General features: G+C 39.2%; 1 protein-coding gene across 4 annotated transcripts in view; it reads right to left on the reverse strand.

The window, feature by feature from the left end:
• NGLY1 (N-glycanase 1) overlaps positions 1-14,812 on the reverse strand; it is a 55,359-nt gene that overhangs the window by 17,662 nt on the left and 22,885 nt on the right. For all 4 annotated transcript variants that reach the window (XM_059920453.1, XM_059920452.1, XM_059920451.1 and 1 more), the window contains 3 exons: positions 10,736-10,901; positions 2,682-2,904; positions 311-432 (listed from right to left, as the gene is read on the reverse strand). In XM_059920453.1, coding sequence (XP_059776436.1) covers positions 311-432; positions 2,682-2,904; positions 10,736-10,901 — 511 coding nt within the window. The remainder of the gene's footprint in view (positions 1-310; positions 433-2,681; positions 2,905-10,735; positions 10,902-14,812) is intronic.

A 14,812-nucleotide genomic window follows, 5' to 3' on the forward strand; every position in this document is an offset into this window, starting at 1 on the left:
CTACAAAAATGAAGATTTCTGCAGAACATTATTACACATGTTCTTATCCATAGAGAAACAGCACTACTAAAAATGTCATGATAAATTGTTAATAAAAAATGTTTATAGTGTAAAGTACCAGGCAAAATGCTAGGGGTACTAAAAAAAAATCCTGTGATCCCCGTTAAAAAAAAAAAAAAAAACCCCACGAGGCTGGGATTACTGCTATTTACAGAAGGCAAATGGAAACACAGACTGACAAGGCGGGACTGTACACCCTATCCTGAAGTCAGCAAGACCCCCCTGGCCTCTGCCCACACGGCGTCCGCACCTGTGTAATCCCAGACGTAGCGGGCTTCGAAGCCCAGGGCTCTGCAGCACAGTGTGAAACAATTGGCCCACTCCCCGCACCGTCCACATCTCGTTTCCAGAAGTTTCTCGGGATTATTATACCTGGTTTAATATAACAACAACAAAAAGCTTCGATTCATTATAGAAATCAAGCATTCTAAAGAATTTACATTACCTCTGTGCTAAACAGTAATATTTCTTAACTTCATATTCTTAAATAATAATTAAAGAGCCTAGAACATGTGAGGCATTGTGCTAGAATCCTGGGTGGAAAATGATTAAACAGTGGTACAGCCTTCAAGGAGCTTACAGTCCTGAGAGAGGGAAGGAGAGAACACAAATCATTTAAATACAACGGCAGAATGTGATACCAACCCTGGAACAGGTCAGAATTAGTGTCATGGGGGAGGGGTCGGGGAGGAGGGCTTGATCCTGAACTGGGCCTTGAAGGACACGCAGGATCTGGACAGGCAGATTCTCTAGGAAATCTGCATTAAGCATTAGTGTTACTCTAACCAGTGGTATAATTAGCTCATTGTACTTCAAAGGTAAACAACTTTAACAAACTACTCAAGAAAGATTTTAAAGCTTAGTTGAACTCAATTTTACTTAAAATACTATTCTTCTTTCTAACAATCATTTGGATTGAAATTTTATTCTGCTGAACTACTTAAAGGTGCTTGCTAATTTGCAAGTTGTTTTTTGAAATGTGTTGGCAACATTCTTTTAAAAAGTTACTCCAGTTATAAAATTATCATAAAGCTGAAGAACATCAAAATTTGCATATTGTGTTGAGAAGGATTTTGAGCTAATAAAGCTACTCAGGAAAAGTGCCCAGCTGAGCAGCGATGTCAGCTGTGAATGAACCGTATCTGCAATGACAAGCTGTCTGTCTTCAATCAAGCAGATGCTCTTGCTTGAGCTAAGTGAAATGAATTTGTGGTTTAGGTAATGTAGTTACTGGAAAAAGTTGCGTGTTAACATGAAGAAGTAACAGCAGCAGGATTAGAGCATCCTACGCCTCCATCTTCTAAACACCACTTGTGCCAACTTGAAAGGCTGCTTGGTCTCTCATTAACAGTGTTCATCCTCCCAGCCCTACCCAGAGAACAGCTAACAGTAAGACAAGCACACGGTTAGGAGGGAAAAGGACACCGCTCGGTACAGACACCTTTGTTAGCCTCTGGCTCCCTAAGCACGCACTATCAGTCTACACCCAACGGCTTAGACTTTATGAGGACAGGATTTAATCACAGACATCTTTTATCTTCAAATCTTTGCAAAGTACCTGTGCACACATATGCTGAATGAAAAAATAACCTGCGCTTATTTTAGATAATTATTGGACAGTGGATTCTGTTTATCTTAGACTCTGAATATCACAGGACTGATTCCTCATTAGGACAGAACTGAGTCCCTAAGCCCCCAAAATCAGGTATTTCAAAAACTTGATATCTTTTCTTGCCTGATGATACAACCAAACTTTACAAGTATTGTCAATTAAGAACATCTGATAAGAGACTTATAAAGGATGGAAAAAGTGAACAGAAAAGTTCCAGTTCCCTTAGTTTAAATTTAGAGATATGAGGGTAGGTTAGGTTGGTAGCAGAGGCCCCTAATTAAACTTCTGTCATTCAAGATAAGATATGATGAGGGGACTTCCCTGGCGGTCCAGTGGTTAGGACTCGGCGCTTCCACTGCAGGGGGCGTGGGTTCGATCCCTGGTCGGGGAACTAAGAACCCGTGTGCCACACAGAACAGCCAAAGAAAAAAAAAAAGATGGTCCTATACTATACTTTCACCTTCCACATTTCCACCTGATGATTTTGAGTACAGCATTGTATTTACTATCACAATGATCAGTATTATTCTAATGTTTTAGCATTATTTTATGTGTTATCAGTATTATTATTAAAGTTATCAGAAAGTTAAAATTTATGTATTAAAAGAATAAAAATACAAGATTTACAGCATTAAGTTGCTAGGACTACACTCAATTTATATTCAAGAGTCAACAAACTTTTCCTATATAAAGACAGTAGACAGTAGATGTTTTAGACTGTGCAGACCATATGGTCTCTGTTGCCAGTATTCAACTCTTGACATTGCAATGTGAAAACAGTTACAGACCATAAGCTATTGAAGCAGCATGGGTGTGTCCCAATAAAACTTTATTTACAAAAATAGGATGTGGGCTGGATTGAGCCTGTCAGCCATAGCTTGCTGACCCCTGTCCTAGAGGAATATACTTCTAATAACTAAAATGAAGATTAAAAGTTGATTTAATAAAATTCTCTCCTAACCATCCCAATAAGAGATTCTTCTGACTTTACTGTCCAGGGGGTGCTCACCTCGGAAATCGATTGCTGAAGTGGCAGGCATCACAGTAATGATCTTCCACCCTGTTTGCACCCCACTTCCGCTCATCATCGCTGGGGAACAATGATTCGCCTCTAGACTTAGTCTGGCCGCCACATTTGCTGCACAAAACGTCATCCACCCAGTGGAAAAATTCTTCCTTAAACCAGTGTAAAAGCTCCAGCAAAAGAAAGTCCTCTTCGCTTACATTAGTACCTGAGAAGTTAGAACAGAACCAAGTAAGATTTAAAGCAGAAAAAACTAAAAACATCCACGTGTATTTTATCCTCAAATATGAAGCTGAAATATATGAAAACAGAAGATGACCTAAAAGGTCTTCACAAATAGGATGCAGACAGAATTGTCAGTGTATTGTGAAGCAGGCTGAAATACAATGATGTAATCCACTGCACATTCAAAGCAGTGGGACTTTACTGCATCCTTTGACTGACACCATGCTGAATACAACCACCCCTCAGGGAACTACTGACAGTTTGGAATTGATCCTGAAGCACCTGGAAGGTAACAAAGTAAGTCTGATTTTGAAAAACATTTTAAAATGACTGCATTATATTTGTTATCAGATATATTCACAAGTAAATATGAAACAATCACAGTATTACAGGCAGAAATCACAGAATTCTGGACACCTTAAAAATCATCCTATTAGCTTTTCTATTAGTGCTTCAACTGTACAATATAATTCACCATCATTCAATATAATTCACAAAACACATAAAAGCACAACCATGTGTACTATCTATCTATCTATCTATCTATCTATCTATCTAGAACCCTAGCAAGTAAGCATGATATATATTATTATATCCACTTTATCAAATAAAAAGATCTCTCTCTTGACTATATTTCAAGACAGTGGTATCTCTGGGAAGAAGGAGAGGGGAAAACAATCTCGGGGACATATATGGGGATTCTCATTCCTATCTTTAATATTTTACTATTAAAAGTAATAAAACATATATGAAGGAGATATATGGCATAATGTTAAGATCTAATAAAGTCTGATGCTGGGCACAGGTGTTTGATCTGTTATACGCTATTCTTGTATTTATGTTTGATACGTTTCAAAATAAAAAACTATAGAAGAAAAAAAAACTACAGAGAATATTAAAAGGCCAAAATATATTATGTTCGTGAACGGGAAAACTCGAAGTTGTTAACTCTCCGCAAATTAACCTGTACTTTAAGGCTATCTCAACTGAAATTACAAAATAATTTTTCATAAACTTTGACAAGCTAACTGCAAAATTCATGTGAAAGAGGAAAGGCACAAAATAGTCAACACAACTTTGACTAAGAATGAGATAAATTTGTCTACAGCACATCAAAACACATTACAAAACTCTAATAATTAAAATATTGTGATACTGATAAAGAATAGACAAAGAGATGAATGAAACAAAACAGAGTCCTGAAAGACAGATTTCTAAGTGATACACGGTATTTAATAAAGTTAGCCTTTAAAGTAGTTCTAAGAGGATGTATTGTTCCACAAATGGTATTGGGACGAGTAGCTACCAAATAGCAGATCCCTACTACATTCATTCTAATACATATATATAAACACTACACACAGAGAGGGAATATTATAAAAGTAACAGTAGAAGTTTACGTTTATGACTTCGGTGTAGAAAACAAAACCCAACTGTAAAAACAAAAATGGAAAAAATAATTTTCTCATATTAAAATTTATAACTTTTCAATTTCAAGATACACTGAATGAAATTAAAGAATCCTGAGAGAAAAATGTAATGAGTCTAACAAAGAAAAGTATCCAGAATATATTAAGAACGTCTATCAATCAGTAAGAATATTAACAAAACCCATTAGAAAAATTAGTGAAGTCCATAAAAGAAGTTCAATAATTTCATTAAGTTGAAACAAATACTCCCAGACACTTCTGGTATAAATTGGAAGGCAATTTGTTTGGCAGGGATCCACTGTAGGATGAAAGTATCACACACCCTTGATATGTTTACATCTAACCCAGTGAAACATTCCTTCATGTAGGCAGGCATGCTTTACAAGGCTCTTCACTGCAGCAGCCTTCAGAACAGGCAAATCTCGGTGTCCATCAGTGGGGAACTGTACAAATAACAGTGCATGCACACTACGGAGCACTGGGGGGGAGGGAAAATGACTTGCAAGACATGTCAGTAAATGAAAATCACCAAGGAGCTGAATGTGTGAGAGATGATACACTTTAGTCAACCCATGCAACTTTACTTATTTTTATAGATAACTATTTATGGGTGTAAATACACAGGAAAAGATATGAAAAGGAACACGTCATGTGATAATAGCTGTTACCTGCGCAAGAGGAGGTGGAGGACTGACTGGCAGGGAGAGTTCAGCTTTTCCTGCGCGACATGAAAGTTTCTCAACAAGGAGATATTCATGAATGCTGGACTAAAAATGAACTTTAAGAAAAACAGCACTCTCATCCTGCTTTCTCCACCAAGTCCCTACAGCAGACTGAGCTTTTTAAGAATGCAAGGTAGCTTGAGTCGACTGAGACCCTCCAATGGGTCTCCATCTCATTCAGAATACAACCCAAAGTCGCCACTCTCGTTCTTTCAGCTGGCCCCTGTGGTAGGCCGAAAAATGGCTCCCTGAAAGGTATCCACATTCTAACCCCTGGAGCCCGTGAATCCTACCAAAGGAGGCAAAAAAAAGAAAAAAAAGAAAAAAAAAAAGCCTTGCAGATATGATGCAGTTAAGGGTTCTGAGACAGGGAGATTATCCTATGTACTAAATGGGGGCCCTAAACGCAATCACATGTGTCCTTCCAAGAGGGAAGCAGCGGGCGACCTTACAGAGGAGAAGGTGATGCAGCGGTGGAGGGGCAGGATGTGGAGATGCTGGTCCTCAGGACTGGAGTGGTGCAGCCACAAGCCAGACCGCACGCGGCCCCCAGAAGCGGACAGAGGCAGGGAGAGACTCTCCCCTTCAGCCCTGCCCACACCGTGATTTTGGCCCAGGGATACTGATTATGGACTTCTGGCTTCCGGAGCTGTGAGACAGCACACTCCTGCTGTTTCAAGGAGCCAAGTTTGTGGTAATCTGCTACAGCAGCACAGGAAACTAACGTACCCCCCTTTGCCTCTCTCAGCTTTCTGTCTTGCTCCTTCTGCTAAAGCCATGCGCCCTCCTTCCATCCCTTAAACATGCCAAGCTCACTCCCACCTACGGAGCCTCTGCAGTTGCCAATGCCTCTACCAGAAAAGAAAATCACTGCTTCAAGAGAAGCCTTTCCTGACAACCCTCCACCAAACAGCACCCTCCCTAATCACTCTCTATCCCGTTATCCTGACTTGTCTTCCCAGCATGTATCACTACCTGCCAGATCTGAGGATTTGTTTTTGGCTGTCTCACCCATGATAGCAGGGACTTTGTTTTGTTCACTGCTGTATCTCCAAGACCTAGAGCTGTGCTTGCTACACAGCAGGTGCTCAGTAAATAGCAGAATAAATGATAGAAGAACCGAGCAAACCAACAGGCCTCATAATGTTAACTTAGACTCATTACTTACTGTAAGTACCCACATGTGGCTGGTGCTGCCCTGTTTTCTAGAACCTCTGCAATCCTTCCACCACCCCGCCATCTTCAGTCTGGGCAATCTCACTTACTTGCATGGCTTTACCTATCACCCTGAAGTGTATGTCAAGGCTTGACCTCCAAACAAAGCTCCAGGCCTCCGTTTTCACCTGGCAGTCCAGATGATGTCCGGCAGGTGTCTGAAAGCAGACTCTTCATTTCCCTTCAAAGCCTGTGCCTACTGACGCCGATGCAAAACGAGGCGGTCCTCTTTGACATTCTCCTTATGCACACCTGACTCCATGCCCTGCCGACTGTATACCATCAATGCAAATACCATATATTCTGTCACCTCAACTCTCACATCCACCTCCTCCGTTGCAGTCACGATACCTGTTTGCCTTCTTATTCCTCTTAAGTGAATTCTATTACTGCTGTGTTTGAACTCTTCTCTCCTTGTACTCTCTTGATTCTGTTCATTTTACAAGTTATTGCTGGATTGATCTTCCTGAAGTGCACCTCTACCTTTCACTTGCTTAAAGCTTCAATGTTTAACCCTGCTGAATTAAGTCATCAAGAACACTTGACTTCCCTGAGAAATCATTTCATTTCTTCCTACCTAATGAACAGGCTATATAATACTTTTGCTATACGTTCAATCACACTAACACTACAGCATCAGCCTCCTGACTAAGATACGTTCATCCTGCAAATTTCTTTGGTCCTATTTTCTACTTCAAAACCTCATTAGAAGTATCCTCTGCTTCATTTTGCTGCTAATTCTTTTTCAAAAGGTTAAAAAATATATAAATAAACTCAGTATGCTTTGCTCTGCCTGAAATTCAATGTCAACGAAGATATGGTCTCGGCCCTCGTGATGTCCCCCTCCCGACCCTACACGAACCAGACCGTGTTGGGCACTGCTCCCCGGAGACGGCCTGTGCCCTTCTGCCCCCATGTAGTGGTCGCCACACCTGCAAGAAAATCCCTGACACCTGCCTTTGTGTGTCCTCTGGCATCTCAGGTTATAAATCCAACATATCCTTCATGAACTTTAAAAAAAAGCCCAATCTTTCGCTGATTTTCACCATACTGTGCACACAACCTGATGTGTTCCTTCTTTGCTACTTACGTTAAAACGCCATTATACTGCCCTTATATTTTTAAGTGTGAAAGGATATACAGTTGACCCTTGACCAATGCAGGGGTTAGGGGTGCTGATCCCCCCCGCGCGGTGGAAAATCCATGTACAACTTTACAGTCAGCCCTCTGCGGTTCCACATCCACGGATTCAACCAACCCTGGACCATGTAGTACTGTAGTATGTATTTAGAGAAAAAAATCTGCGTGTAAACGGGCCCGCACAGTTCAAACTGTGTTGTTCAAGGCTCAACTGTATCCACAATCTCAGAAGTTGCATTCTGATGTGATGAAATTATGGATGGCTTATCTTCCCCCTATTTTATGAATTTTCTACATAAAACAGGTATTACTTTTATAATTAGAGGGAAAAAACGCCAGGGCAAACGTCAGCAGGGACATTGCTAACTACGTCTCCTCTGCAGGGCTCAGCACACACAGAACATGCCAGGAAGCACCTGCTACGCAGGCGTGTAGTCAGGCATCACGCACAGGACCACAGTACTCGGAAATGGACACAGCCTCGGTGACCGCATACTGATAAGCATCCTTGTTTCATAAATAGAAAAAACCCAAAAAACCCTGTTAATTCAAGAAGAGGAAGAGCTGTCTCCAGGTCTCACAACAAACCTGTAGCTTAAGTAAGTTTGCGGAAAGGACGCTTCCCTGACTCTAGGCCCCTCTGGCCTTCCTGTCTCACCTACAGGGGGTGGGTCACAGGCCCGAGCATAAGGCCCCCTAAGACACTGAGATTTAACCCTAAGATTACAGAATGCTCCTCCCCCACACCTCACCACCACACCAACAGGACTCCGGTACAACGATAGGGGATGATTACAACTAAACCATCTGCAGGATGCAGACTGGAGCTAAGGAGGGGTCCTTAGGGAAGACCACAGACAACAGAGGAACCCCAAGAACACCAGGGGAACCCGAAGCCCCTGACACTTACAGCAAACATTAAACACAATGTCATTAACGGTGCCCAATTCCTAGTTAAACGGACATTTACACCTTTCACAAAAGGCCTGTTCACCTCAGTTCCTATTACCCAATACATCGTATCCGACATTTAACAAAAAATTACGAGGCATGCTAAAAGGCAAGGAAAAACCTGAAGGCAAGAAAAAAGTCTGAAGAGATAAAGCAAGCATCAGAACCACTCATATATGGCACAAATTTTGGAATTAGGGAAGTTAAAATTACTATGATTAATATGTTTGGGGGGCTAATGAGAAAGGTAGACAACATGTAAGAATAATGTAAGCAGAAGGATGGAAACTAAAAAAATGCTAGAAACCAAAAGTGCTCTAACAGAGATAAAGAATGCCTTTCATGCACTCATCAGTAGACTGGACACAGCCAAGGAAACAACCACTGAGCCTGAAGACAGGTCAAGAGAAACATCCCAAACTGAAAATCAAAGAGGAAAAAAGAGAATAAAAACAAAGGAACAAAGGAACAAAACACCTAGAACATCCAATTATGGTGGGAGAATTTAAAAAATGGACCAGAACATCTAACAATGGTGGGAAACAGTTGATAGATAAAGGTAGAATAGGATACCCTATTTTGGAATATCAGAAGGAAAAGAAAGAGAGGAAGGAGCAGAAGAGATATCTGAAGTAATAATGGCCGAGAACGTTCCAAAATTAATGAGGCACCAAACCACAGATCTGGGACGCTCAGAAAACACCAACCAGGATAAGTACCAAAAAACTACACATATGCACGTCATATTCAAACTGAAGAAAACTAAAAACAGAGAAAATCCTGAGTGAAGCTGGGGATGGAGGGGGAGGTGAGGGGCATAGGTGGGAGAAACCTAAAGAAGAATAAAGATAGAAATTACGGTAGACTTCTCATCATAAACAAGCAGGCAACAGAGTGAATAGAAATTTAAAGTGTCATTGACAGAAAAAAAACCCCCCACCAACCTAGAATTCTACATCCCAGTGATATTATCCTTCAACAGTGAAGGAGAAATAAAGACTTTCTGAGGCAGAGAAAAATTGAGGAACTTCACCTCTAGTATACCTGCCCTGAAAGAAACAGTAAAAGAAGTTCTTCAGGAAGAAGAAAAGTGATGGTCATAAACTCCGGCCTGCATACAGGAAGAGCCTCAGGGGAAGAATGAATGAAGGTAACATAAAATCTGTTATTTTTCTCATTCTTACTTAGTCTAAAAAGTAATGGCTTAAATAATAACAATAGCAATGTACTGAATGATTAAAGCCTCTGGGTAAGTGAAATGAATGACAGCAGAGTCTCAAGGGATGGGAAGGAAGAATTGAGACATTCTGTTAAAATGTATCTGCACTACACACAAAGCAGTATAATGCTTTTGAAGGAGGGGGGAGGGATAAATTAGGAGTTTGGGATTAACATATACATACTACTATATATAAAATAGATAAACAACAAGGACCTACTGTGTAGCACAGGGAACTCTACTCAATACTCTACAATAAGCTGCATGGGAAAAGAATCTGAAAAAGAATAGATGTATGTATCTGTATAACTAAATCAATTTGCTGTACACCTGAAACTAACACAACATTATCAATCAACTATACTCCAATATAAGATAAAATTTTTTTTAAAATTGGAAAAAAATGTTTATTGTAAACTAAGGCAACCACCAAAAAAATACTACAGAACCCCCTAGAAAAGACAGTATTAAGAAATGACTTAACAGATAAAAACCAATTACATAAAAACCCAAAGTAAAAATGCTCAAGTTGGAAAAATTTAACAACTAAAATCCTAAGACCATGAATGAAAACAACAAATAATTATTGCTTGATGAATGTGGCAGGCACTGTTCTGAGCCATTTACATGTACTATCTCAGTTATCTCTTAAAATTAGCATTCTTATTTTCAAATGAAGAAACTGAGGCATGGAGATTAAATTACTTGCTCGGTGATGCACAGTGAGAGTCAGAGCTGAATTTATACCCAGGTAGCTGGCTTCTATATCCACACTCTTTATCAGTAACTGTCTTATTAAAGGGAGTCAGTGGTCTAATCACATGAATTAATTTTGAGTAAGGTTTTTCTCCGATTCACATTAAAATCTTCTAATAATGCCATCATATATTCCATGGACTAAAGTTCTACTATATCTGAAAAAAAAAATCACATACCAATGATTAAACTGCAAATACACATTCCAGTGTGCATGAGGTGCATGCAATAAAAAATTATACTATTGTTGTACTTCTTAAAAATCCAAATAGAACTGGGTTACGTATTTACAATGTACACAGCAAAAGGCACCATTTCAGCGTTCCCATTTATTTAGCAATGATGCATATTTAGCAATGAATGGTTATGTAAAGCCACTACCTTTATCCAATTTTCTAGCTCTAGATAACTTTTCTTGTGATCTCCTTTTTAGTTCTTGGACTGGAATACAAGCCAGCACTTTCTCCTGGACAGCAAGATTCTCATAGACCAGTACATGCTGAATGTTGGACTGAAGAGCTTTTAGAATGATTGAATCACCAGTAACCTAACAGAAAGAAAATAATGAAATTAGCTTTTCTCCATATGCTATAAAAAATAACACTGGTTCTATGTTAAACATAATAAAAAAACACTGGTTCTATGATTTCATAGATAAAGAATGTATGGATTCACTGAAATATAATTATACTCAAAACCTTTACAAAATTAGTATTAGGAGACAGCCATATCTGTATCACAGTCTAAGACATGTCTATATTTTTATCTGAAAGTATGTTATTGAGGATATAAATATTTAGGCAGGGATATGTTGAACTCTTGACCACACACCTGGAACAAGATAGCACTCTAAGCAATGCATCCTACAGCTGTTTCCACTTCAAATCCCTGTAAATGACAATTTTTTTAAAAAACTTTCTACCGCATTAGCTAACGAGGACTACTCTCAAGGGATCAGGAATTTTGAGAAATTCCTGAGAGGAAAGGCAGATGCAAATGGACTAAAGGAAGAATCAATGGCAATATATCCTCTAGGGAAAGTGGTTATAAAAACTAAGAGGGCTTCCCTGGTGGCGCAGTGGTTGAGAAGTGCCCCAGCTCAGAAGAGGCGCTGCTCGGGCAGAGCCCACCTGGCGGCATGTCCTGCCCCTCCCCACAGTGGCTGAAACCACATGCGGTATTCACAGGCGGGCAGGGACTCTCGGACCCCTGTGAATCCACAACAACCCGTACTGTTGAGAAGATGCACTAGAAATCAACAGCAGAAGAAGGAACCCTGTGGCAATGGCAGCAAATACAGGAAAAGACTAAAAAAAAGTCTACCTTTAGAAATGCAAGAGTACACTGCAGTCAGAGAAAGAAAACTATGGATCTTGGAAATTAAAAATGTAAACACTGAAATAAAGAAGCACAGATGGTGTGTCAAACAGCAGAACAAACACAGCTAAGTGATCGATCAGTTAGAAGACTGAGACATTTTCTGAGGATGCAGTACAAAAGAACAAATAGACACTGAGGATAAACCCCAAACTTCCCAAATCCAGCTAACAGGAAGTCTAGAAAGTAGAGTAGAAAAAAATGAAAGAAAAAACTTCTCAAAGAAATAATGGAAAATTTCTGAGAGTTGAAGAAAGAGCCAGTGTGAATGGGAAAACGAAAACAAAAACAAAAACTATACCAGGTATGTAATAGTGACATTTCATGACAGTAAGGATTAAAAACAAAATACTAAAAGCCTTCAATGATATCAAACATCTCTCTGGAAACAACGGAGCAAAATCTCTGAAATACTGAGGGAAAATGAGAACATATGACGCATACTCAGGCAAACTAATTACATAGAAGGGCAAAATAAACACATTTTCTGATATTTAACAATGCAGAAAATATATCACTCCCAAATCCTATTTTAAAAAATTATTAAAAAAGTTATTGTTCCCCCCAAATATAATACAGCCAAAGTAAATAAACAGAACACCAAGGAGTAGAACCTGGGATAAAAGAGCAGGAATGAGTTAAATAAAAACCAAACAAACTAGTAAAACTTAAGTTCCGATTGTTATAAATAAATAATAATAATTGAAAAGCAAAATCTCCTAAGAAAGGTGGCAGGGAAGGGAGAAGAGTAAATCCTTTCTGAGGTTCCTGTCTTGTTGTAAGATGTTGGCAGAAAAATATAAATACCTGCATTAGAAATTTAAAGTGAATAATTAGAAGACTAAAAGGAGGATACTTAACTTCCTAATTTTTAGAGGGGAAATAATGGAAGAAAACTTCATCAATCTAAACAAAAATAGAAAAAGAAAAAAAAAACAAGGACACAGACAACACAAGATGTCAGAAGTAAGTTCAAACATATTAGAATTACAGAAAATAGGAATGGATTAACCTGTTTATTAAAAGGCAGAGATAGATTAATTTAAAAAATAAAAACCATTACCAAATACTTACTGCAAAGTCAGGCACTGTATTAAGCCCTGGGCATGGGTGCACAAAACAGACATAATCACTTTACAGTCTGAAGGGGAAGGCATTAAAACAAGAAACGACAGAATCTCCACATGAAGTCGACAAATGTTTGTGTGTAAATGTGTGTGTGCATATGTGTGTTAGATGATGGAAAAATAATGGAGACCAAACCAGACAAGGACTTTATCCTCACAGAGTAAGGAGTCTGTGGACACAGAAACAAATATTGCTACAACGATGCTAATTTACTCAAATATTTAAGGAGCCTTTATTACCTGTTAGGTACGGGGGATATAACGGTTAGACAGTTTATTCATATGTACGGTAAGAGTTATAAAGCAAATATAAAGTTGTACAGTGTAACTGTACAACTAGAATTCCCTGGAGAAATGATATCTGCAGTAAAATATGAAGGATGAGAAGCCGCTGGTAACCAGGGAAGGGAGAAGACCATTCCTGTCACAGGGAGCAACGTGTAGGTAGCTGAGGAGTCTGCACAGGGGGATACACTTAACATGGTGTGAAGGATCAGAGAGAAAGTCAGTGTGTCTGGAGAACCCAGGGGAAATGATGGAGTGAGACAGCTGAGCAAGAAGTTGGGCTGGGGAAGCATCGAGATCTTCCCTGTCTCTTTCCACTGTAATGGGAAGCTATTAAAGAGACCTAAGCAAGGGAGTAAAATGATCAGATTTGTGTTCTCTGAGTCTGACACCAGCTGTACGGGGGAGAAAGCGGTCCTCAGAAGACTCACTGGGGGACCACTGCCGAACTCTGAGGGAGTGGAGGCTTAAACCAGGGTGGGGACAGAGGTGGTAGAATAGTGAATGGATACGAAAAACATGCAGGAAGTAGAATCAACAAATCCTAGTGACTGAACCGTGGGGTCAGGGGGCAGTTAGGAAAGTAGAAAAATATGTGGGAATGATCCACATATGAGCAACTGGGTCAATGGTTGAACCACTTATAATAGAAGGAAAACCAGGAAATGGTCAACTGAGCTAAAAACTATGAATGGTCAAGTAAAAATGAACTGAAAAAAAAGTCCATTAAACTTAGCAGCATGGAGATCACTGATGATCTTAGTAATACGTTTTGTAACAGTGTTAATAAGGAAAACAAGTTTTAAGAGACTCAGTGGTATAAGTGGTGTCCCGAAGTGGGCCAGGTGCCCGCAAGGAGCTGTACAAAGTGGTCCACTGGGATAGGGACAGAAAATATTACAACTTCTATTTATATTATTTTTTTGTCCAAAAAGTAAAGCAATTAAGTTATTATAATATTTAATATTTGGATCAATGATGGCTCCCTCCCAGGCCTCAGAAGCCATCCTGAGGGAAGAAAGGGGCCAGGGCTGGCCTTTAGCAGGTGCAGACACATTTACTCTATTAACAGATGACGGAAGCGATGGGGCAGACCTGAAGCTGGGAAACCCAGGGCACCCACAGCAGGAAGGAGTGTGCTTTTTTACCAGAATTGATACAGAAACAAACAAACAAACAAGCAAACAGGATGTCTCCATTTTTATTTGAAAGAATTCCTATAAAGAGGAGACCCTTACAGTTGTTTTTTATTTATTTATTTATTTTTACACACAGATTTTCATTTACTGAGAGGGTAAGAACTCATGCAAAGAATTTTTATTTTCATTTTTCACTCTGGAAATTACCTCCTTCACTGTGGTTTTTAATGGCACTCAAACAATCTTGAAGAATAAAGTTTATTTTCTTTGCCTTATTTCTTTAAATACTCATTGGCACAATGCCAAAAAAACTAATTCATAAAAATAGAAGTTTGCTGATTGCATGGCCATTATAGCAGCTGGGTAACCATGTAGACGAGGCAACAGTTAATTGCTTAAGAGTTAAAAGTTATTTGGAATACAAATGGGAGTTTAAAATGTGAAATCTGTTTTAGAGCAAAAAAGATTTTTTTCTTCACTAATCATACCTGGATTCCAATTATTTGGTTTCTAATGTGAGATATTTAAGA

Source organism: Balaenoptera ricei, chromosome 4, assembly GCF_028023285.1.
Source record: "Balaenoptera ricei isolate mBalRic1 chromosome 4, mBalRic1.hap2, whole genome shotgun sequence".
In the NCBI taxonomy this organism is placed as follows: domain Eukaryota; kingdom Metazoa; phylum Chordata; class Mammalia; order Artiodactyla; family Balaenopteridae; genus Balaenoptera; species Balaenoptera ricei.